This window comes from Juglans microcarpa x Juglans regia, chromosome 1D, assembly GCF_004785595.1.
Source record: "Juglans microcarpa x Juglans regia isolate MS1-56 chromosome 1D, Jm3101_v1.0, whole genome shotgun sequence".
NCBI classification, from domain to species: domain Eukaryota; kingdom Viridiplantae; phylum Streptophyta; class Magnoliopsida; order Fagales; family Juglandaceae; genus Juglans; species Juglans microcarpa x Juglans regia.
The window spans coordinates 302,135-325,498 of record NC_054594.1 but is presented as its reverse complement, the minus strand read 5'-3'; the positions used below and the strand labels follow the sequence as shown (position 1 = coordinate 325,498).

At 36.5% G+C, this 23,364-nt stretch overlaps 2 protein-coding genes across 3 annotated transcripts; both read left to right on the top strand.

Annotated features, from left to right (window-relative positions):
• Nucleotides 1–6,466: 6,466 nt before the first annotated feature.
• LOC121256683 (T-complex protein 1 subunit gamma) lies at nt 6,467–13,577 on the top strand. 2 transcript variants are annotated; one of them, XM_041157551.1, is made up of 14 exons: nt 6,467–6,607; nt 6,641–6,749; nt 6,845–6,906; nt 7,014–7,086; nt 7,282–7,349; nt 7,516–7,585; nt 7,874–7,942; nt 8,035–8,106; nt 10,630–10,703; nt 11,372–12,034; nt 12,105–12,230; nt 12,397–12,501; nt 12,594–12,668; nt 13,098–13,577. In XM_041157551.1, the coding sequence occupies exons 2-14, from the start codon at nt 6,725–6,727 to the stop codon at nt 13,287–13,289; spliced, it is 1,674 nt and encodes a 557-aa protein (XP_041013485.1). In that variant the 5' UTR covers nt 6,467–6,607; nt 6,641–6,724; the 3' UTR covers nt 13,290–13,577. The 2 variants fall into 2 exon arrangements, with proteins under 2 accessions (XP_041013485.1, XP_041013493.1); XM_041157559.1 differs by lacking the exons at nt 6,467–6,607; nt 6,845–6,906.
• Nucleotides 13,578–14,699: 1,122 nt separating this feature from the next.
• Nucleotides 14,700–18,126, top strand: LOC121235788 (prostamide/prostaglandin F synthase). Its single transcript, XM_041132207.1, has 7 exons — nt 14,700–15,076; nt 15,156–15,202; nt 15,336–15,450; nt 17,315–17,359; nt 17,452–17,511; nt 17,614–17,709; nt 17,854–18,126. Exons 1-7 carry the CDS (start codon nt 14,783–14,785, stop codon nt 17,971–17,973), a joined length of 777 nt encoding a protein of 258 aa, XP_040988141.1. The 5' UTR covers nt 14,700–14,782; the 3' UTR covers nt 17,974–18,126.
• The last annotated feature ends 5,238 nt before the right edge of the window (nt 18,127–23,364 follow it).

Below are 23,364 nucleotides of genomic sequence, written 5' to 3'. Positions count from 1 at the left end.
AACAACTCCATTTCTGCAAAAACGCACTTCCTTGTCTTACAATAAGGCTTCGGATTCTCGAGTTGTCTGAGAACGGGTTGTCGCTGGTATACAAAGGACACGTTACGCCTATAGGAAAGATCACACAGATGGCGCCATTGTTAACATCGTGTTTTGTATGCCTAGAAAAGGTCCTATTAAGTCGAGTCAGGGTCTTCACCTGCAAACACAAGGGAGAAAATGGGCTCGGGGTGGTCCAGGGAACCTCTAATGCCTAAGTTAGTCTCTTTGTGTGTACAATAAAGGCTGGAGCATCACCGAAATTAGAGAGAGTTTCTCATACCTAGGGGTTGGCCTTTATACGTGGTCTCTGAGGAACATTTTGTACCCCATGTCAAGGGGTTCCCGTCATCCTCTACAGTAGCTCCCAATTGGGGTCTTTAATGCGACACAGGACTTCGGTGGAGCCATTAATGAGGTGTGGCTCCTTGGGCAGAGCTTTTACGGTGGATGATCCAACCTGCCACTTTTCATGTTCGATGTTAGGGGATAGAGAGTTGTCTATGCTCCTCATTCTCTTGTTGGCGTAGATCCTTAAATGCCGAACGTCGATAGGGGGTGTTAGGGTTGGCATGTCTTGTTTGTCTCCATTGGTGTGGTTTCCCGCGCGATGCGCCTATCCATGGTTGACAAACTATGCGGGCCAAATTTCTTATGCAACCCTAGGGCTGTAAGAGGATGGGACCATGACCGGAACAGGCCTCGGTATTTTGTGCTGGCCTAGCTTGTGGGTTGAGGGGAAATTCCCTCTTCCAATGATAATATAGAGTGTGAGGACGTGGCGATGATAATTTTTTTTGGCTCTGCTAGGATTTTGTTTGCGACGCTGTGATGGTTGACGTCAGGGGTTCTCAAGGCCCCTTGAAGTCGGTTGGGAGGCTATGTTTGTTTGCCGATCCAGTTGTTTTTGCAATAAGATGGCCTCGCCATGTTTTTGTTAGGTTTTCTAACAAGGAAGACTTTCTAAAGGCCATTTCGAGGGAGAGTTGTGATGTTGATGAAGTGATTTACCATGTTTTTCAATGGTCCATTGATTTTAATGAGGATTCCAAACTTGCTATGGTTCCTATTTGGATCATGCTTATTGGTTTACCATCAAACTTTTATCATGAAGCCTTTCTCAAGAGTATTACGGCGCCGATTGGATTTTATTTATGAAGGGATAATGCTACGCACACTGATGGGGCGCGAGTTTGTGTGTTGATAAATGTTTCTCAGCAGGCTATAAAATCCTTTTGGATTGAGACTCTAAAAAAACCAACGTGTATTTTCCAGGAAGTGGTTAATGAAACGCTTCCAGCATTTTGTATGATATGCAAGGTCCAAGGTCATAATCTTCTTACATGCAAAGTATCTTCTCAGTCTGATGGGAAAAAGAAAGAATTGGGTAAAGTCTTGGTTCCGAATAAGACATATGTTTCAAATCCGAAAGGGGACGTTCCAACAGATAGTGTTCAAGGTATGGGTGAGCAAGGTTTTGATAGTGAGAAAAATCAATTAAATGGAGGAGAGGAGTTGAAGTTAGTTGTACTTGAAAAGGAGGTGCAGCCGATTGAGTAGACTGATTTTCGTGAGCCTGGGAAATTTGAAACCTCATCTGCTGCATGTGAAGTAGTGCATATATCTCCATGCGAAAATGGAGTGTTGGTGGAGGGAGATTATACTGGGGCTCAAGACAAAAGGGATACAAGTGAAGTAGTGCCTGTAGTTGAAAATTTGGGCATGGGTGATGAAGTCTTATTACACCAGGTTCCCACTTCTGGAGCCTGGGACCTTGGCAGATGTGGAGGGGATACAAATGTTAGTTCTCATAAGGGATTTTTCTAAGATTGTTTCTGAATCTGATGTGGAGAGAGAACTTTCTCATTTGGGGAAAGATAAAGATGGGGTTTCAGACTCGAAAATTGGGAAAAATGATGTGAGTAAGGGTTGTCTTTTGAGAAGTTCTACTGTGGCTCCGAGCAAACACTCTCAGCTAGATTTATGATTGGTAAATATTGTTTTGGAATGTCCGAGGTCTAGGCAACTCAAAAGGAAGACATCGGACCTTTTTAAAAAATATAATCCGAAACTTTTCATTGTGGCAGAACATTTTAGAAGTGATAGCAAGATTTTACGTTGGCAAAATAGTTTACGTTTTGATGAGTCATTTTCAAATGGAGTTCAAGATGGAAAATTGTGGATTTTTCTGGCATGACGATATTTAGGTTAGCATTCTTGGAGTTTCTAATCAACATGTTACTTTGTTGATTAATTCTTTAGTGATTGTATCAGTAGTGTATGCAAAATGTATGTATCTGGATCGTAGGCAACTTTGGTAAGATCTTGTCTCCTTTGGTTCTTTGGATTTGCCATGGATTCTTATTGGGGATTTTAATATCATTTGTCATGATGGAGAGAGAAGGGGTGGGAATCCAAGATTGCTGTGTAATGGAGGATTTTTCAAATTTTATTGATGCTAGGGGCTTGATTGAGGTTCCATTCATTGGGAATAAATTTTCTTGGTCTAATGGGCATGGGGGTTGGCAAGAAGTTGGGCTCTGTTCTGGATAGAGCACTTTGCAATTCTAGGTGCTTGGATCTATTTCTGTCAGGGTCTCTAAAATACTTGGCTCGTAGATCATCCAATCATTCTCCTATGCTCATTGGGTTATCTGATTTTTCTTTGAAGTATGGTCCTAGCCCTTTCAGGTTCCAACAAATGTGGACAACGCATGACAAATTTTAGAAGCATGTATCATTTATTTGGCAAGAAGATGTAGGTGGTTCAGGTTTGTCGAAGTTTGCATTCAAACTTAAAAGACTGAAAGTAGCTCTTCGAAGTTGGAATAAGGTTGTTTTTGATGGACTGGAGATCATATTAAATGGTTGGAGGAGCGAGTGGAGGAAAGAGAGGCAAGGTTTCAAGAGAAATTTTCTAAAGATGTCGAGAGTGATGTTTTGGTAGCTATGGTGGAACTTACGACTTGGTTGAAAAGAGAGGAGTCTCGGATTGCTCAAAAAATTAAGAAAACATGGATTGATCATTGGGAAGTAAACTTTTTTTTTTTTTGCAACATTGCAGGCAAGGAAGAAAAATGTTCTTCTAACTACGCACCTTAGTGATGGGCATTTATTATCGATGCCTAAAGCCATACACGATGAAGCTGTTATTTATTTTTAGAATTTTTTGCAGCGGCGTCCCAATGGTCAAGTTTCGAATTTAAAGAGTTTGATTCAAGTTAAGGTTTTGGATGTAGATAATCTGAATATTTGCAGGTGTCCTTAGGATCAAGAAATTAAGGATGCTTTGTTTTCAATTCTGGTAGATAGTAGCCCAGGTACTGATGGGTTTGGTTCCGGTTTCTTTCGTCAGTGCTGGTCATTGGTGAAGCATGATCTTATGGAGGCTGTGCGTGAATTTTTTATTTTTTTTTGGGTTTCTCTCTTCCCAGATATTATACTTCCTCCTTCATTGTATTAATTCCAAAGGTTCCGAATCCTACTTCATTTGACAAGTTTAGACCTATAAGCCTATGTTCCGTAATTTATAAAATTTGTTCAAAGTTGTTGGTGGGGAGATTCACTCCAGTTTTTAGTTGTTTGATTTCTATGGAACAAGGTGCGATTTTGTCGGGGAGAAGTATTTTTGAAAATATTAGCATTTCTCAAGAGTTGGTGCATGATATTAATAAGCCAGTTAGATGTGAAAATACAATGATGAAGATTGATATGGCTAAGACCTATGGCTCGATTATTTGGGATTTTCTTTTCCATGTTTTAAGTGCATTTGGGTTCTTGACTTCGGTTTGTAACCTAATAAAACAATGTCTCTATGCCTTGGTTTTTGGTTGTTATGAATGGTACGACTAAATGTTTCTTTAAAGGTGGAAGAGGTCTTCGTCAAGTGAATACTATTTCACCTTATTTATTTATTCTTATGGATGAGGTTTTTTCTCGGCTATTGAGAAGTAAATTTTAGCTTGGTCAGATTTGCTATTTTTCTCAACCACGGAATGTACCATTAATTTCCCACTTACTTTATACGAATGATATGGTGATATTTGCAAATTGTGGAAAAAGATCTGTGAAGATGATAAAAGAAGTTCTAAATTTGTATGCTCAGTGGTCGAGACAGGTGGTTAATGAAGACAAGTCTTCTATTTTTTTCTTGTCCAAAATTTCACCTCATCAGCATCATGATACTTTAAGATTAATAGGCTTTTCAGTTAGGAGTTTTCCTATGAAATACTTAGGTGTCCCGATCATTTCGGGTTGTATGAAAATTATATATTTGGAGGATTTGTTGATGCGAATTCGTAAGAAAATATATGGGTGGAAGATGAGGTTTTTGTCTTTAGGAGCCCGCCTAACTCTCTTAAAACATGTTCTCTCAAGCTTGCAGGTACACTTGTTGTCTATTCTATAGGTTCTGAAGTTGGTATTTATGAAGATTACTAGGTTGTTTAGCACCTTTTTTTGGGGATCGATTGAAGGAAAGCCAAAGAAGAAATGACTTAAATGGGATTTGTTGTGCGGTGGATAAAGGTGGTGTTGGCTTGCGAAATATATTAGATGTCCAAAAATCCTTGCATTTCAAATTTGTTTGGAAATTGCTTACTGAAAAATAGTTGTGGGCAAATTCTTTTAAAGCCAAGTATGTGAAGGATCAACATCTCTCATTAGTTAATCCTTTGAAGGGTTCCTGATTTTGGAAGATGGTTATGAAAGATATACCGTTTGTGCTTAGTCATTCGAAATGGTAGGTTAAGGAAGAAAATCTTTCATTTTGGCGAGATAAATGGCTGGAGACAAGTCCTATTTGTAATGAGATACAAATAGTTGATTTTCCGACGTTGAAAATAAATGAATGCATGGTTGAGAATAGCTGAGATGTGGAATTCCTAGTGCAACTTGTGGGCCGGGAATATTCGGATAAAATTTTATCTCATGTTGGGGCAGGAAAAATAGATTCGATGTATTGATTTGGTTGAGAAATGCTGATGGCCGATTTACTACCTCCAACGCTTGGGATTTGGTCCGTGTTATTGCTCTAAAATGACAATGGTCGGAGTGGATATGGCATGCTGCTTTGCCTAAGAAATTTTCGATAGCAATGTGGAAAGCGTATTCACAAAGTTTGAGTGTGGATGATCGTATTCAGCACATAAGTATTTTTATGGTGTCCAAATATGAATGTTGTGAAAAGGGTGCTTTTGAAGACTTAAATCATGTTTTATATGGGAGAAGAATGGCCTCTAAGCTTTGGAAGACTTGCTTTAAGTTTTTGGGTATTCCTTATGTGGAAAATCGCTCTTGGGTTGAGTCAGTGGAAGCATGGTTTAGAAGAACAAAAAAGGTTTTCCAAGCCAGAAATTTGATTGGGCTTGTCTCGGTAATTTTGACTTGGAGTTTGTGGTCTTGGCGTTGCTCTGCATGTATGGTAGGTCAAAAGGTTCCATTTGATGTTTTATGGAGGTCGGTTAAATATTGGTTTAGTTGGGTTGGTAGTTGATTGAAAGGTTTTGATAATTTGCACCAACGGGATATAGCAATTCTCAACAACTTGAATCTGCCTATTGCTCCTGCTAGATCACGTCAGGTTTGTACATTTTCTTGGATGAAGCCCAATTCAGGGTGGTTGAAGTTCAATGTGGATGGAAGTAGTCGTAATAATTCGGTTGAATCAGGTGCTGATGGGGTTTTACGAAACAATGAAGGAACTTTGCTGTTAGCATTTGCAGAGTACATAGGTTTTGGTTCAAATAAATAGGGTAGAGTTGCTACCTTTGCTATTAGGTTTGCGCCGTTGCATGTCTGGTGGTTTCCTTAAAGTTATTCTTGAGATGGACTCGCTTTTGATTGTGGATTGCCTGAAGGACGACATATTTAATGTCTGGTATTTGGAGGAGTATTGGGAGGAAATTCTTAGTATTATTCTGCAAATGAATGTTCTGTATCAACATGTGTTTAGGAAAGAGAACTCAATTGCTGATTGGCTTGCGAAATTGGGCAATCAGGGTTATAATCATGAGATTACTCTATAAAATATCCCTCTAATGATTAAAGGAATTTTGAGATCGGATTGTAGTGGATTTCTTAATTTACATCTGGTCTAATGCTTTTGACAATTGTTTTATTGTTTCGTACATTCGTTTTGAGTTGCTTTGCTTTGGTATTATTTCTTTTATTTCTTACAGGCTTGGTTTATTATTACGTGTATAGTTTTTGAAATTTATAGTGATTTTTGACACTTGACTTTAGTTTTATTGAATATGTGTAACTCTCAGGTGTATGGTTGTTACCACAGTATTCCTTCGTCATAAGTGAGTATTATCAATAAAATTTGAGTTCTTAAAAGAAAAAAATAGAGGGTGAAAATGTTTATTTTGATATTTTAAAGCGAAATTAGAAAAAAAATGATAATTTGTTAGTGAAAAAAAAAAATGAACAAAGAAAAAATACACGTAGATAAAAAATAATATAAGAAAGAAGAGTGCCAAGGAGAACCTGAAGATTCGAGGGTTTAGTAGAAGGATGTTTATAACTTTCAAGTTAGTGAGAGTAGCCGCGCGCCGCGTTTTAACATATATAAAGAGCGAGGCCAGGCAAAAAGGTTTTCTTATTCCTCCATTTCCGTCTCTGCTTTCGGGTTCATTTAGGGTTTTACTAATCGAACCCAGAAGAAACAAAAAAACAAGAAATCATGCACGCGCCGGTGCTCGTTCTCAGTAAGTGTGTTCTCTCTTTCTTTTTTCTTACCGAAATTAATGGAACATGGATTCAATTGATTCGATTTTCGACGTAATGAAATGAAATTGAACAGAGGACTCGATGAAACGCGAGTCCGGAAGCAAGGTGCAGCACGCTAATATCCAGGCTTCTAAGGTTCTTGCTTTCTTTTTTTCTTTGCCTAGCGCTAGCGTGCAGTTTTTGTTTTTGTTTTGTTTTGTTTTTTTTTAAATTTTCGTTTTGTTTGATTAATACCTGGACAGGCTGTTGCTGACATTATTCGCACAACATTGGGTCCAAGATCCATGTTGAAGATGCTGCTTGATGCTTCTGGAGGTAAGAGATTTTTCCCTTCCTAGATTCGTAAATAGTACATAGTATATATGTCTTCATTTTAATTATAAAATATGTGTTGCGTTGAATTCATAAAATCTCCATTGCAAAGCAAATATCTTTTTCAGCATTTTGTATTTTCTGTCTCGGATTCTTATTTCCTCTTCTCGTCTGTTTCTAATTTTGGGCATCTAACAGGAATTGTGGTGACTAATGATGGAAATGCTATTTTGCGTGAGTTAGATATTGCACACCCAGCTGCAAAGGCACGCGTTCTCTCTTAATTATTTCGTTTTTTTTTTCCTTTTTCTACCTACGCTAAGAGTTTCCTTTCAGTTACAAAATATTCCATGTGTTCTCTTCGCATTCTGACGTTTCATCACCATGGCCTCCTTTTTCTATTCTTATGCATATTTGTTTTGGTGGTGGCAGTCAATGATCGAATTAAGCCGAACACAAGATGAAGAAGTGGGAGATGGAACAACTTCAGTCATCGTTCTTGGTAAGTTTTATGCAACTACTTTACATATATATATATTTTTTTAGTGGAGTGCGAATGAGGTGTTCTTTCTGAGTGTGTGATAACTGTAGATAAGTCTGTTACTGATTGTTCGACAATTTTATTTCATTGTTTCATGATTAGCATGTGTATTAATCAGTTGTGTACATACTCGCATGAAGAATGCAATAGCTGGCGAGAAAGAAGAAAACATAGAAGTTTATGTTGTAATGAATATTATTTAATGTCATTTCTTCTGTTTATCAAATTTGGGCTAAAACTTGGTTGAAGCTGGTGAAATGCTCCACGTGGCGGAAGCATTCATCGACAAAAATTTTCATCCTACTGTCATCTGCCGAGGTACTGTTGTTAGTCCATATAGATTAGTTCTTTTTTGCTTGTGCATTATCAGTTTTTCTTTATGATATATCCAAGTTTTATTTGTTTGGCAGCCTATAACAAGGCTTTGGAGGATGCCATTGCCGTGCTTGAGAAAATTGCAATGCCTATTGATGTGAATGATCGTAAGTGTCTTGGTTCTATTTGTATATTTAGAATTGGCTTCAGGATTTTCCTACTTATTCGGTTTCCCTTTTCCATTTTATTGGAAGAACTTGTTCGGCTTACAGAATGGATAATAAATGTATAAAATAAAACATGTCATGTTGTTTGTTGAAATCTGAATTTCTGGGCTTCTAATTTGGTTTGCATTCAACAAACATATTTCGAGAAGTTTGACATTAGGCAATCCGGTAAACATGCATTACAAATTTGGTTTCCTGAGTGATATCCCTCCATCTATATCATTTAGTTCAAGGGATGCTCTTCAACCACCCCAATAGCACCTCCTCTCATAAATAAGAGGTGAGGGGCAAGTTCACTAGTTGTATCCCATACCAGTGCTTGGCTAGTGAAACATGCAGTCTCCACAACCTGTTATGAGCTTAAGAAATAATAATAATAATAATACAATGAAACAAAGATTAAGGTTTTGAGATATATTAGAAGCCAACATTAGGTCTTCATGAGACTCAGTGATTGACTAAGCTTGAACAGATCTAGGCTGCCATTACTCAAACTCACCAACACCTACATTATTGAACTAGTAGTTTACGTATTATTTGTAAATGCCTCTTAATAAACAATCGATGGACTAGTTTGCATCTTATTTCTGGAAATATGCACTCTGCCGAATGTTGATAGCTATCTTCATGTAGTATAGATCTGTTTTTAAGAGTAAGATAAAAACTTTATTGAAAGAAGAGTAGGCATGGCCAAGTACACAGGAATTATACAAAGAATACGCCTAACAACTAGGAACATGTAATGGATACAAGCAAATCATGAAAAGTTTCCCCGTTACCAATCAATTCTAGGATCCCAAGAAAAACACATATTGAAAAATAACCTCTTAAGCTCATCCAAGGAACACTTTTGATCTTCAAAGCATCGACCATTTCTCTATCCAAAGGCACCACAGGAATCATTTTCCACACAGCAATGATATAGATATCACCCTGAAGACCTCCCCAACACTAAAAAATACCCACTACCCTCCTAGGCACAACCCTTGCCACACCAATCCGGTTGAAGACAACATCCCACAAGAACTTGGTCCCCTCACAATGTAATCACAAATTATCCACAGATTCCCCATTATTCTGACACAAGTAACACCAGTCCGTAATGATTAGGCCACATTTCCTTAAATTGTCAATGGCAAGAATTCTCCCAAGAGGTGCACTCCAACCAAAGAAAGCCACCTTGGGAGGAACCTTACATTTCCATATGCCTATCCAAGGGAAATGGTTACCATGATGAACCGTAAGAGCCTTGTAAAAGGATCGAACCATGAATCTCCTACTCCCAACTTGACTCCATATCATCCTGTCCCCTGCAATATTACCGCAATTCGTAGCATGCAACAAGCTGAAAGAATCATTAATGATACCAAATTTCCAATCTTGAGCCCCGCTCTTAAGAATATTATTGGTATTATTAGGAGCCCAAGTACACATGACACATAGAAGAGAAAACACCTAGTCAAGAGCTAGAAATAGATACAAGGAAAGCATGAAAGTTAAGCTCATTCAAGTCTATAGCAATTGCCCATAAAAATAAAGTATTAAAAAGAAGCTTTTGAGATCATCCATAGAGCGCTCTTTATCATCGAAGTTCCAGTCATTCCTTTCCCTCTAAATGCTCCTAATGGAAGGTTAGAATTATAACCCCTAGGGGTTGGCTCAAGTGGTAAAGGCCATGGGCTTGGCAGTATGCTCCCTCAAGGTCTAAGATTCAAATCCTCTTGGGTGCAAACAATCTCTAGGGGCCATTGAACTTTGGGGGGGGGGGGGGGGTTTCCCTTGATTTACCTGAAGTTCACTTGTGGGTAACTCCTTGTCAAGGGCCTTTGCACCCCTGGGATTAATCGGGATGCTGTTTCCGGACTCCCAATGCCAATTAAAAAAAAAAAAAAATTGAGATCATTCATAGAGTGCTCTTTATCTTCAAAGTTCTAGTCATTCCTCTCCCTCTAAATGCACCTAATGGAAGGTTAGAATTATATCAACCCACCTAGTGGAAAAGGATATTGGACTGAGCATCCATATTTTTTATATGTAATCATGCATCCATATAAATATCCTGAGAAATTAAGCTTTATCAACTCTTTCATTTTAATAGAGTAGAAGGGTAGCCCAGATAAATTAAGCGCTTTTCTGGTTGTGATGAATTAATGATGTCTAGTTGAAGCTAGAGATGGTTTTTTTTTTTTTTGGAATGGTTTCAGCACACTCTCTCTCTCTCTCTCTCGCATGCACGTGCACACACACACTTCCGCCTGCACAAGTATGCACGCCCACTCACCCACCCCCTCAAATTAAAAAAGAAAAGAAAAAGGAAATCAGATCACACACATGCATGCACACATGTTAGACATCCTTTTTCATTCATCACAGCACATTTATTATAGATTTATTTTTTGTTAAAAACTGAAGAATTTAGCTTGTTTTTGTATTGTGCACATGATTTTTGGAATTATGTGGCAGGTGGAACAATGTTGGGGCTGGTCAAGAGCTGTATAGGTACCAAATTTACTAGTCAATTCGGGAATTTAATTGCTGTAAGTATCTTGTGGTTATCAGGGTTAAACATGTGTGTGTGCACTGTTTCTTTCTGTTTTCCTTTATTCATCTTAAAACTCTCTAAAAATGTTTAGATCCTTTAGAGGTTGCCTAAAAGTATGGGTTATACTTCATCCTTGAGACATACAATATTGAGATGCGTGCCTCGTGGTTCAATAAGGTGGGAGATGACATGTGGAATTTTAGACAGATTTCACTTTCACTAACTACCATACCTAATCTTTCATATGTATTGTAATACATCATTTGTGTTTTTTAATCTTATAGTTACAAAAATCTCTTTAGACTATTTTCAATTTGTGATTGTCCTAAAGAGATTGCGCATTTAGATATAGTTTTTTTTTTCAATTTTCTCTCCACTAAAATATGAAGCATAATTTTAATTTTTTTTTTCTTGTGTAATTTACATTTACATTCTGATGCTGTTTCTTTATTTTATAATCTCAAACTAAAAAATCCATGTGATTTCACCTTGTTCATTTGTTTTGAGCATTGTCCTAAACATGGCAACAGCAAGCACAAACGTGTCTTTTACCATTATACTGAAACTGCATTATAATGTTTATATTAGTTTTTTAATTTTTACTAATAGAAAAATCTGTTTTTTTAATTTATATGTTATGCTATTTCTTTGATCAACTTCCAGGATCTAGCTATAGATGCAACCACAATAGTTGGTGTTGATCTTGGCCAAGGCTTGCGAGAAGTGGATATTAAGAAGTACATTAAGGTTGAGAAGGTACCTGGTGGTCAGTTGGAAGATTCAAGTGTACTTAAAGGAGTTATGTTTAACAAAGATGTAGTTGCCCCTGGCAAAATGAGAAGAAGAATTGTCAACCCACGTATAATTCTTCTTGATTGTCCCCTTGAGTACAAAAAGGGTGAGAACCAAACAAATGCTGAGCTGGTTAGAGAAGAAGACTGGGAAGTGCTGCTAAAAATGGAAGAGGAATACATTAAGAACCTCTGTGATCAGATAGTGATGTTCAAACCAGACTTGGTAATTACAGAAAAGGGTCTTAGTGATTTGGCGTGCCATTATCTGTGCAAACATGGAGTCAGTGCAATCAGAAGGTTGAGGAAAACAGACAATAATAGAATTGCCAAGGCATGTGGAGCCGTTATTGTCAATAGACCAGATGAATTACAGGAGTCGGATGTTGGTACTGGGGCTGGCCTGTTCGAAGTTAAAAAAATTGGGGATGAGTTTTTTGCATTTATTGTTGACTGCAAAGATCCAAAAGCTTGCACTGTACTCTTAAGAGGTGCCAGTAAGGATCTCTTGAATGAAGTGGAAAGAAACTTGCAGGTATTTTAATGATGTGCTCGAAATTGTTCTGTTTGGATAGTACTGTGTTCTAAAGTTTTTTCTGCTACAGGATGCCATGTCAGTTGCGAGAAACATAATAAAAAATCCAAAGCTTGTTCCTGGAGGTGGTGCAACAGAGTTAACTGTATCTGCTGCTTTGAAGCAGAAGAGTTCATCGATTGAAGGCATAGAAAAGGTGATGGTTGTCCCTTGCATCTGTTTTATCAGTATCAAGTTAACCCAAAGTCTGAAGTACTTTTAGGAATGAAGCTTTTTGTCGGTTAAAATTTGGTGGAGAGCTGTAGCTTTTCTTGTTTTCGTATTGCTGAATTAATTGTTTGTACTTACTGGTTGTAAAACAGTGGCCTTATGAAGCTGCTGCCATGGCTTTCGAGGCTATACCACGTACTTTAGCACAGAATTGTGGGGTAAATGTGATTCGAACTATGACTGCACTACAAGGAAAGGCAAGAATCCCTAACTCATTTTTACCTCCAGAAGTATTTTCAAATTTATGCTAAACCCGTTCCTATCTGTTGGTCTTAAACTACTCCTGTAGCATGCAAGTGGTGACAATGCCTGGATTGGCATAGACGGAAACACTGGTGTGATTAGTGACATGAAAGAGCGGCAGGTATGTTCAAAATGTTAAATCCTCGCTTTTGTTCTTTGTTTGTCCATGTCCTTTTTTTCAATAGAGAAAGTCTGCTATGCTGCCCCATTTTGACCGCTCTATTTGACCGCTGGTCATTTTTTTTTTTACTTGGTGGTTAAGTGATTTTAAATGTATTGGTGTATTTTTTTTTTATTTTTTAAAAATATTTAAATGTATTAACAAAATGTGAAAAGAAAAAAAAAAAAAACCACTGGGCGGCACCGCCCAGCGGTAGGAGTGGGGCGGCATAGTAGCCCCACTCTTTTCAATATTATTTTTTATAAGCAACTCAATTTGAATTTTGAGTTATTTATTAAGTTTCTCTTTAATAAATTGTATAAAGTAATGAACTAAATTATTGGTGTCTGAGATTGAGCGTTGAATCCCTGGTTATTTAAACGATGTCAGATATGGGATGCATATAATGTAAAGGCTCAAACCTTTAAGACAGCCATAGAAGCAGCTTGCATGCTTCTTAGGATCGATGACATTGTGAGTGGGATAAAGAAGAAGCAAGCCCCCGGTGCAGGCCAGGCTCCATCGAAGCCTAAGATTGAGACTGAAGCAGATGCTGACAATGAGCAAATACTTCCCGACTAAGACCTCCCAACGGTCGAAACTGATCTTTTTTTTTTTTTTTTTTTTAAGTATTTGAAGCAAAGCGGTTGGTCTCGCTGGCTGTACAAGGGTTTTGTTGAGCTGAGCTTTTGACTTGAGCACTTCCTAGTTCGGATTCTGGCCTTTGCTGTTTTTTGTTTGGAGACCCCCGTCTGTTATGGGAACTACTGTAAACTACCAGTCACTTTCACTTGAACAATTTGATCGGGATTTCGTTCATGTGAACATGAACAACATCAGTATCGCTATAATTTCTGCTTTATCTGTGCATTGCTTGTCTAGTTTAATCCGGATTTCTTTCATGAACACCATGCATTTCTTGCCCAATTCTTGCTTCCTGGTGGCATCGACACAAAATTACACGTCAGTTGTTGAACCCCAAAACTTCACACACACCCAAAAAAAAAAAAAAAAAAAAAAAAAAAAAAACAAAAAAAAAAAAAAAAGAAGCAAATTATCAAGACAAACAGCCATCCATCAAACAAGGACAAGCCATTAAAAGTACCTTCTGTCGGATTCGGCCTACTGACAGTTCAATTTTTTTTCCTCCAAAAATGAAAGAGTTATATATTTTTATTGTTTTTACCTAACTCTTTTGTAAAACATTAATTTTTTAAATTTGTTTGATTGGTCTAACTTCAAAAAATAGTAATATTTGTTCGAAAATTTGTATAAAAATGATTAGTAGGTTGACAATTAAACAAACAAAACATCACGTGAGCATATTAAAGAACTTAATAATTAAATTAAATTAAACGCCACACGGAATCTGTCATATTATTTTCATTCTAAAATTAAATATCTAATTATTGCTGTAACTTGTTTTACGAATAGAGCATAATTTTTTAATACGCTATTCGAGAGACAATTCGAATTTGATTAAGCTAAATTAAGACTTCTGCTCGATTTATTTATTTAAATAGAAATTATTTGCCTATTCTTTTAGAATAAATAGATAAATTTAAAGTATATAAAAAAATTCATTTTTTAATAATACATCTATTTTTTTTTTTTAAAATGGAATATACAACCTTGACCAGCTTAAAATTACTAATAATGTTATTCTAAAACCTTTACACTATCCACATCGTATAATTTGATTTAAAAGATAAAATTTAAAATTTAAATATTAAAAATAAAAGAAAATATTATTTGTACTTATAATTTTTATTTAAATAATAATATGTACTGATGTGTTAACTGGTGATATGTTGAAAATTGTCAAATTTAAAATTTAAAAATTAGAATTAAGAAAAAATGATAATACGACTGTTGTAAGTAAAATATTGTCTAATGTAGATGTTTTATAATAGCATTGCCGGAAAATGAGAAGAAAACACAGTCCGAAGTACGTAAGCGTGATCACCAACCACCGAAAAAGGACAAAAAAAAAAAAAAAAAAAAAAGACAACTATTCGTAAGTTCTTTGTATTTCAGTCTCTCGCTCCGTCTTTGGTAAATCGCGAAGGGAAGCCATGGCCTTGAGAATAACTCCAGCTCCTCCTCAAACTCTACGAACCACAGCCCTGCGACCACCCTCTCTCCTCCTCGTCAATAACTCTCATGCTCCAGCTCCTCCTCCAAATTCAACTAGCCCCAAATTTGGCCTTACTTTTCATACTAATACTAGAACACCGCGTCGTCTCCTTGCGAGGGCCTCCTCCACTTCGGAATTTGTCCCTAATATCGGTGAAATCCTCGGTGATATTAGCATTTTCAAAGCTTCCGGTGACCCCGTCTTCTTCAAGCACCTCTGGGATCAGAACCAGGTACACACGCATCTATCTTCTTCAATCCCTTGAATTTCTTCCTTCTACTTTTACCCTTAATTATTTCATTTCCTCCCAGGGTGTAGCTGTTGTTGCGCTTTTAAGGCACTTCGGATGCCCTTGCTGGTAAATCAACAATTATACTATTTCATCGTTGGGTTATTCACGAATCACAATATTATTCTTTTTATATTAAAAGGAAAAAAAAAAGGACTTTTGTTCTGACTTGTCGACTGTTTTGCTTATTCTTGTTTCAAAGTTGGGAACTTGCTTCTGCTTTGAAAGAAGCGAAACCGAAATTTGACACCGCTGGTGTAAAGTTGGTTGCAATTGGTGTTGGCACTCCTAACAAAGCTCGGATTCTTGCCGATCGGGTGGGTCTGCTTATTTCCCTTCACTTGTAAAGTTGAGTGTGTTTTCAGCACCAGTTGTTTATGAATCGAAATTTCCCACTATTTTACATGCTTCTGTTTCTATTAGCAAAATTGGAAGCTTTGACAAGGTATGATGTTCTTGTGTCCGATAAGTTGCATGCTTTGACGAATAGGAGCAAACCCAGATCATGATTCACCATTTTCTACTTTAACAAATATGGAAATTGAACTGACTGGGGCTACTTTATATTAATTTATACTCTTTAAGTGATATATCAAGGTTTCTGTCCTCATTTTTATATAGATTTTGTATGCGTCATTTTTCATAAGATATTTTGCTATTATTTAATTTAATGGAGAAAGATTTTAATTCCATGTTTAGCATGGGTTTATACTTTTAAATGTACCCAGTATTTTGATCAGTGGTACAGTGCAGGTGCTTAGGAGCACGGTGCTATCATTCATCTGGTTCCATGGTTAAGTTTGGTCTTAGCTCTTTAATGAATTTCAGACATGGATACAATTTGGATGGTTGATATAATTTTTGGAGTACGCATGTGAAATCATCACTTGTCCCAAAAGCTTAAGCTAATGGGAAGAGGTAGATTTTATTATTTATTTTATATCATAACACTCCCCCTCACGTGTGGGTGGGCCAGACTCCCCTCAATGGGTAGCCCAACACGTGGAATATTTAATTAAATGGGATAGAGTGTAGAGTCAGGGTTCGAATTTAGGACCTCTGTTCTAATACTATGTGAAATCACCACTTGTTCCAAAAGTTTAAGCTAATGGGACGAGGTAGATTTTATCATTTGTATTATATTCTTAACACGCATTCCCCCTTTTCCAGTATGCTTGAATTTATTGCAATTGAAAAGCATGCAATGACATGTAGAGACAGTAACTATTTGACTATCATGCCATACTGACAAAAAAAACAAAAAAAAAAACTATTTGGCTATCATGTCATGTGCTTTATTTAATAAAAACCAATTTCTGAATGCTGTATCCATTTGAGTTTGTTCATGTGTTTGAAAGGTTTAAAAATTCTTAGAAGTTAGAACCTTTGGCCACTTTGGGACAGATTATATTGCTTAGTCTCAAGGATGCCCGTCATGTGGTGCCCTCCTTGTTTTCCAATCAAAAGGAGGTCATTTCGAGCTATGATTGCCAACAAACCCAATATTTAGTTTGCCTGAGCTAGTTTGTTGGAAAGGATAGATCTTTTATTTTTATTTTTATTTTCTATAGAAGAGGACGGTACCCCAATATTATTGATAAACCTCCACTTATGGCAGAGGAATACTTTATACGAAGAGGAACAAGGAGGTTACAGAAAAGTCCTGAAAACTGGCTCCTGTAAAAATATTAATACCTTACAAACACTAGAAAAATTTCCTAGAGGTACCAAAAATGTTATCTTATTACTATCCACCAACGTTTATGGAGACATTTGGACACTTGATTTAAGAATTTAGGTTAACTGTTCATGTTTCATTTACCACATGTGGTCGTATTCCTGCATCCATCCAACAATAGATTGCTCACTTTCTGAAGAAAGTGAGTTGTCTACTAAAACCGATTTTGGGTCAGTGTTAGATATATCGAAGTGTCATTAACAGCAGTTTAGCTACAAACTAGGCTCTAGATTCTGGTAGGATATTTCAGACTCGATGTATAACTTCCATTAAATTTTATTTCAATACAATGGAATTGAGATATGCCTGCTGACTTCCTGGAGGGTCTACAACCATTTCCCTGAGGATTTGAAGCCATCATTGCTTATTGTATAATCTTTTGTATGGTTTTACAACTAGCCTGTACTTGATCATTGGAGCTGATTATTCTACCTGATGTTCAGTTACCATTTCCAGTGGATTGCCTTTATGCTGATCCTGACCGAAAGGTAATGTGTTCTGTAGTACATAAATGTTTCCTGTAGGTGATGTTTCCTCATTTAGTGACTGTAAGGCCTGACTGCAACTTAATCGATTTCAGGCATATGACGTTCTTGGCTTATACTATGGTCTTGGCCGGACATTTTTCAATCCAGCTAGTGTAAACATTCTATCTTGCTATCTGTAGCTTATTGCTTCGTGAGAGAGGATTATATGCATGGTGTATACAGTGATGGTTTCTGTCTATACTCTGACGTGGCAGGCAAAGGTGTTTTCAAGATTTGAGTCTCTGCAGAAGGCTGTAAAGAACTATACCATTGAAGCCACCCCGGATGATAGAAGTAGTGTGCTGCAACAGGTTCGGTTGTTATGTCCAAATATGTCCAATAAATATGTCCAATAATCAAGGATGGACTTACTCTCTGCGATACTGTCCTTAAATCTGTTTACTCTAGGCACCTCCATGGGGCATGGATTGATCTTTTTGTGTTGTTTTTATTAGGGAGGGATGTTTGTGTTTAAAGGGAAGCAATTGCTGCATGCGTGGAAAGATGAAGGGACAGGGGATCATGCCTCTTTGGATGATATTTTGGGTGTCTGTTGCAAAGTTCCAGTTGCATGAAGCTTTATTACGATCACTGTTTCAGATGGTGTTTAGATTTTTGCTTTATGTATATAAATTGCATGTATAGATAATGGGCGTACTGATGTAGCAATGCCCGGCCCTTCTCAAATATGAGTAAAATGAACTGAATGTCCGATGATGATTTGATCATATTGATTACTAATTACTATGTTTCCATTGTGGTGTACCTCCTTTAAATGGAGCCCAACTTCTCTTCATATGAGCGTGCCCCAGGTTGCATATTGGACCTCCTATTGCTGTGCGAAATGTTAGGCAAGCTACTGTATTATGCATCACTCAGTTAAACCAGTCGGGTGTCCTTTTCAATATGCATGTCTTACATCCTCTAAAAGGAAGGACCAAGTACCATGAGCGGCGACAACTCACTTGCCCATATCTAAATTGTTATGTTGTGAAGGCAAGGAACGTCTGGAAATCAAACTAAAGCGTATTTTGGAGGCCCTTTTAGGCATCTCTTTGTGAATTGAGACCCAAGGGGTCAGAGGTTTGGGTTCTTATTCGAAAGTCTCACTGTTTACACTCTCTTTTAGACACCCGCCCTTTTAAAGGAAAAAAAATATATGTATAAGTCTTGCGTTTCACGGATAGTTGATGTGAAAATTTACCGGACATGAAAAAATATTATATTTTGATTTTTTTTTTTTTTTTTATAATTATTTTGCATTTCATAGTAAGTATTGGCAACTTATAAGCTGCATAACTGTTGAAAGTTATGCTAATCAACAGACATGTCCAATAACCTTGATATCGTATGAAAATTAAATGAACCAAATTGAGGCATATCAAATTTGACTCATACCTAGATAAAATCAATAGAATTCTAATCCACTCTAAATGTTCCTCTCTCTCTCTCTCTCTCTCTCTCTCTCTCTATATATATATATATATATACACACACACACGCACGCAATTCAAAGGGTGTAAGCTGCGTACGTAACGGGTTCACGTGGAATGAAGACGAAAGGGCAAACCATACTTAATTGCTAACAAAATTTTTATTCTGAGAGACAGACATGAGACAGGCCCTATCAAAAGAAGACAATGCAGAGATCAGAAAATAGAGGTATGTCCTGTCCAAACTAGAAAGATGAATTTCGGTAGTTTTGTTTTCTATCACTTCTACCATGGTCTCCTTTATTATAATGAGACCAGAATTGTGAGTTTTCATAAGAAAGTTAACCTGTTTTGTTCGGCCACTAACAAACAATATCTTAGTTTATAATACTTAGTAAACTTTCGCACTCAATATTGTTGTTGCAGGGAGCACATTCAAGTTATGAATTCGTTATATGTGTCATTTCAAATATATCCTAGTTAGTGACTTTTTTTTTTATACAATTTCAATTGTGAACATATTGTTTTCTTAAAGTGTAGACTTGTATTCACTGATAATCTTGCAAAGTTAGGTGCATCTAATCATAACGAGTTTTAGAGAGAATCGCAATCGTTTGGTACTCGTGTCTCTGTTTTAAACTATCTTATAGAATTGATGGATCTTTTATTATGAGGTATTTTGTTTTATGTATTTCATACAATTAGTAGCGAAGGAGAATCATTGCTTTTAGTGCGATTTTGCAGGGATGCTTCATTTCCTACCTTAATAGTATTTTCAAGATTCATTGTATCAAGATGAATCTTAGCATTAAAGATCCATGATAAATAATTGTTGTAAAAAATATTGAGGGCAACAAATTTGAGTTTTGTAAGATTTGACATGATCTATAACAAATATATTAAATATTAAATGAGAAAGAAGTATTTAAAATCAAAATGACATATAGAGGACAAGAATTTTATCTCATCGATATGATAATATTATACTCTATATAATGTCACATAGATCATGTCAAGATTTTATAAAATAATTTACATTGTAATAAGCACATATCAATATTTATAGAAGATAAACTTATAGTGGTCAAGAAATGTTATGCAAGTATCTTGCCAAATATCAAAAGAACATGACAGTTGGTTAGAGAATCGTACTGACAATGTATTGTAAAATTAAAAAGAATTAGAAAGAGAATTGAAAAATTGTAATATAAGACTAAATCTTCAGGAGCTTAATATTATCCACTTTGAATTTCTTATGTTGTACAAACGTCACTCGAGATATCATCTTTTAGGTACAGGAGGATAAAAAATATAAAAGTGTGATTCATGAATTAATAAGATACATTTATAAATTTAAGAATTTCAAAAATTAATAGATGAATGTGATAAGAGGTGAAATCTCATCTTAAATCTCAAGGCACCCTTTTAAATGTCCCTGAATTCGTGTATGCATTTACAAGGTAATGCTATATATGGTAGTGGATTTACTCATCATTGCTGCAATAAAAAGGAGTCCCTCTGCAGATATTCTCCCCCGTCCTTGGGTTGGGTACATGCATGCAGGACCTTTCACTCCCCGGCTCTCTTTTCAAAGCAAATCATTATGCTCTAGACAATCCGTCTCCATGAACTTGGGCCATGCAATCTTGCATGCAAAACGATTAATGATACCAAGGCGATTTTGGATTAAAGCTTTTTATATGGTATACATCGGAGAGGCCAAGTATTTTAGGTTGGAATAAATACTTCAATTGAATTTTTTTTAGGAACACCATTAACAAAATGATAATAAATGATTAAAGAGTTATAAGAAATAAAAAATAATTTCAAAACCTAAAAAATATAGGCATTTCACAAAAATCATAACAACAAAAAGGTTTATATAATTTTTTAATTAAAGTGTACTCATAAAGTTTAATCAAATATAAAAATTAAAATTATGATTTAAAATTTTCCCAAAAATTGTAGAGAATATTAATGATGATTACAAATAAAATACTTTATTTATCTTCTCGTATGTTCTAAATGTGTTTAAAAGTAAATATTATTTTTCTATTAAATCTTCCTGTGAATTGAAACTTTCTCGATCAAAATATTATATGAAATAAAATCAAATGGAAAATAGTATACCTAAAATATTAAATATTAGTTTGTTTGGTATGAAACAGAACATGCAAACAAGAAAAGTATAGCTATCATAGCAAATTTGATGATGATAAAAAAGTAGTATCGAGTATCGAGAAAATTGTGGGTACAAAATGCATTAGGCGGCGTTACCCTGAATTCTTTAATATTGGGAGACCATGCAACTTGGAGTAAAATCATCAAAAGTTCGTACGTATGCATGGGCAAAAACACCCAGTAGTTTAAGGGGTTGTTTCGTTCATCAGCCTAACAATTTAATTTTACTTTTCTAGATTAGCATTCGAGTATTAATTAATTTCCTCATCATGATCTGGCCTGGTGGTAATATCGGATAGACTTGCTGTATCGAACAAGTCCATTGCATTGCATGGTTTTTTAGTATACTCCGAAAGAATACAAAGTTGAGTTTGAAGTTATTATTTAAAAAATAAATAAAAGAAGTTCTTCCGACCTGGCCGCTGTAAGGGAGAGGTTGGCATGAAGACAGCCTATTTCTCAAAGCTAATAAATATTCCGGGAATGATTAGGGAAGCTGGGTCCGAAAATGCTTTTCCTAATACTTTGAATGTTGAGTATGCAGAAGGGTCGGGGAATTGCTTTCTTGTTTGATGTTTCAGTTGTTTGATGCAGAAGGGTCGGGGTTGGTCTCTTAGATTGTTAGCCGTCTGAAGAGGGGAGATATTGGAGGATGACATGAATAGGCTATGGAAGGGTTCTGAGAGTAGTAAACTAATTCTACCATTGGAAGCCTTGGTTGAGGCTCAATCTCGAGGGAAACTTTGTTTGATGGCTTTTGTTGCTGCGAAAAAATTGTCACTCGGGAAGCTTTTTGAAGTATAATGTCAGACGTGTGGAAACCTGATGGCTAGATCAAATTCAAAGAAATAGGTGACAATCTTTTTCTTATTGAATTTCAGTTTGAAGGGGATAATGATAGGGTAAAAGTGGGAAGACCTTGGACCTTTGATAAATTCCTAATCTGTCTACAAGAATTCGATGGATGAGACTCATCAGTTTTTCAGGAGGATGCATGCAATCAGTTATCAGTGTAATACTCCCGCCCAATGCCCAAGCCCGCAACATAGACCCAAGTTCACGAAGACCCTAACCATGGAGATCCCAAACGGTGTCGTTTAGGTAAGTCCCCTCTCCCTGCTCTCTAAGTGCAGACCATTTTCTCTCTCCCTCTCCTACAAAAATTTCGGTGTTTATTTCTTTGAATTTTTATTTTCTATTTTATTTCACTTCTATTCTTTTCAATAGAATAGCCGTGCAGCACCTCTTTGTTTGAGTGTTGTCAATTGCCGTCAAACGTATCGCCGAACTTCTAGTTTAACAACGGTGGGCCTCTCATTTGTCTTTTTTTATTTATTTTAAATTTTCTTGTCTCGAGTTCTTTGACTCTCAGTCAGATTTTGCATCTCATTCTCTTCCATTTGCTTCAAAAATTTCAGTTCATCATTCGATTAGTATTTCCATCGTGTCCAGTGGAAGGGGTTATTGTATAACTCGGCTCAAAGCATTGCAAGGTATTGCCTTGCCCAAAAATTGGCCTCTGTCATATGTTAATCAGTTTTGCAATTCAATTTAACCTGGCTACTTTATATCATAGGACATTGCTAACGCTCTAGACAATGTTGTTCTGCTTTCCATTTCCACGAGCCACACACATGAGCTTAGGTAAGATATTCATAATTTTAGGCTCTTTGCCGGCATTGTTATGTATGCAATATAAGTAAATTATGGTTGCTGGAATTTTAATGAATGATCGTTATATGGCTATTATGAATTTTATGTCGACCAAATTAGGGTTATATGTAAATTATTGGGTTTGATGTGGCTGTGTGGGTGAAGTTAGGTGGCTGTCTAGGTTACTTATTTATTTTGCTGGTTGTTCAGGATTTGGGTATTAACTCTTGAGTTGATGTTGACTGTTGTGAGTCTATAAGATAGTATTGAAGTTGAGTGGTGGATTGTTTGAGCTGATATGTGATTTGTTGGGTTAAAAATGGGCTGTTGAGTTGATGAGCATGGTTTTTTGCGGGTTGAGATATGTGTCTGGCTAGGTTTATTCTATGACTGTTATAGGGTTGATCATGTTGAGCTGGTTGTATTTGACCTATTGCGAGTTGTTTGGATGCTCGGGACTGAATTATTTGCTAGTTTGGGGTTTTATTAAATAAGCTAGTGACATGCTTGTTTGGGTTAGTAATTGATTGGTAAATGTTTATTGATTAGGTTGCGATACTGTTAGAGGTCGGATCCAAGTTGTAACTTATGCAGGCAAGAGTCAGGTAAGTAGGGTTCCTATACTAGACTTTGCATAAAAAAAGGACTGAAGTTGATTTTATGAAAACGTGCATGATATGTTTTGAAAAGGAATGTGAA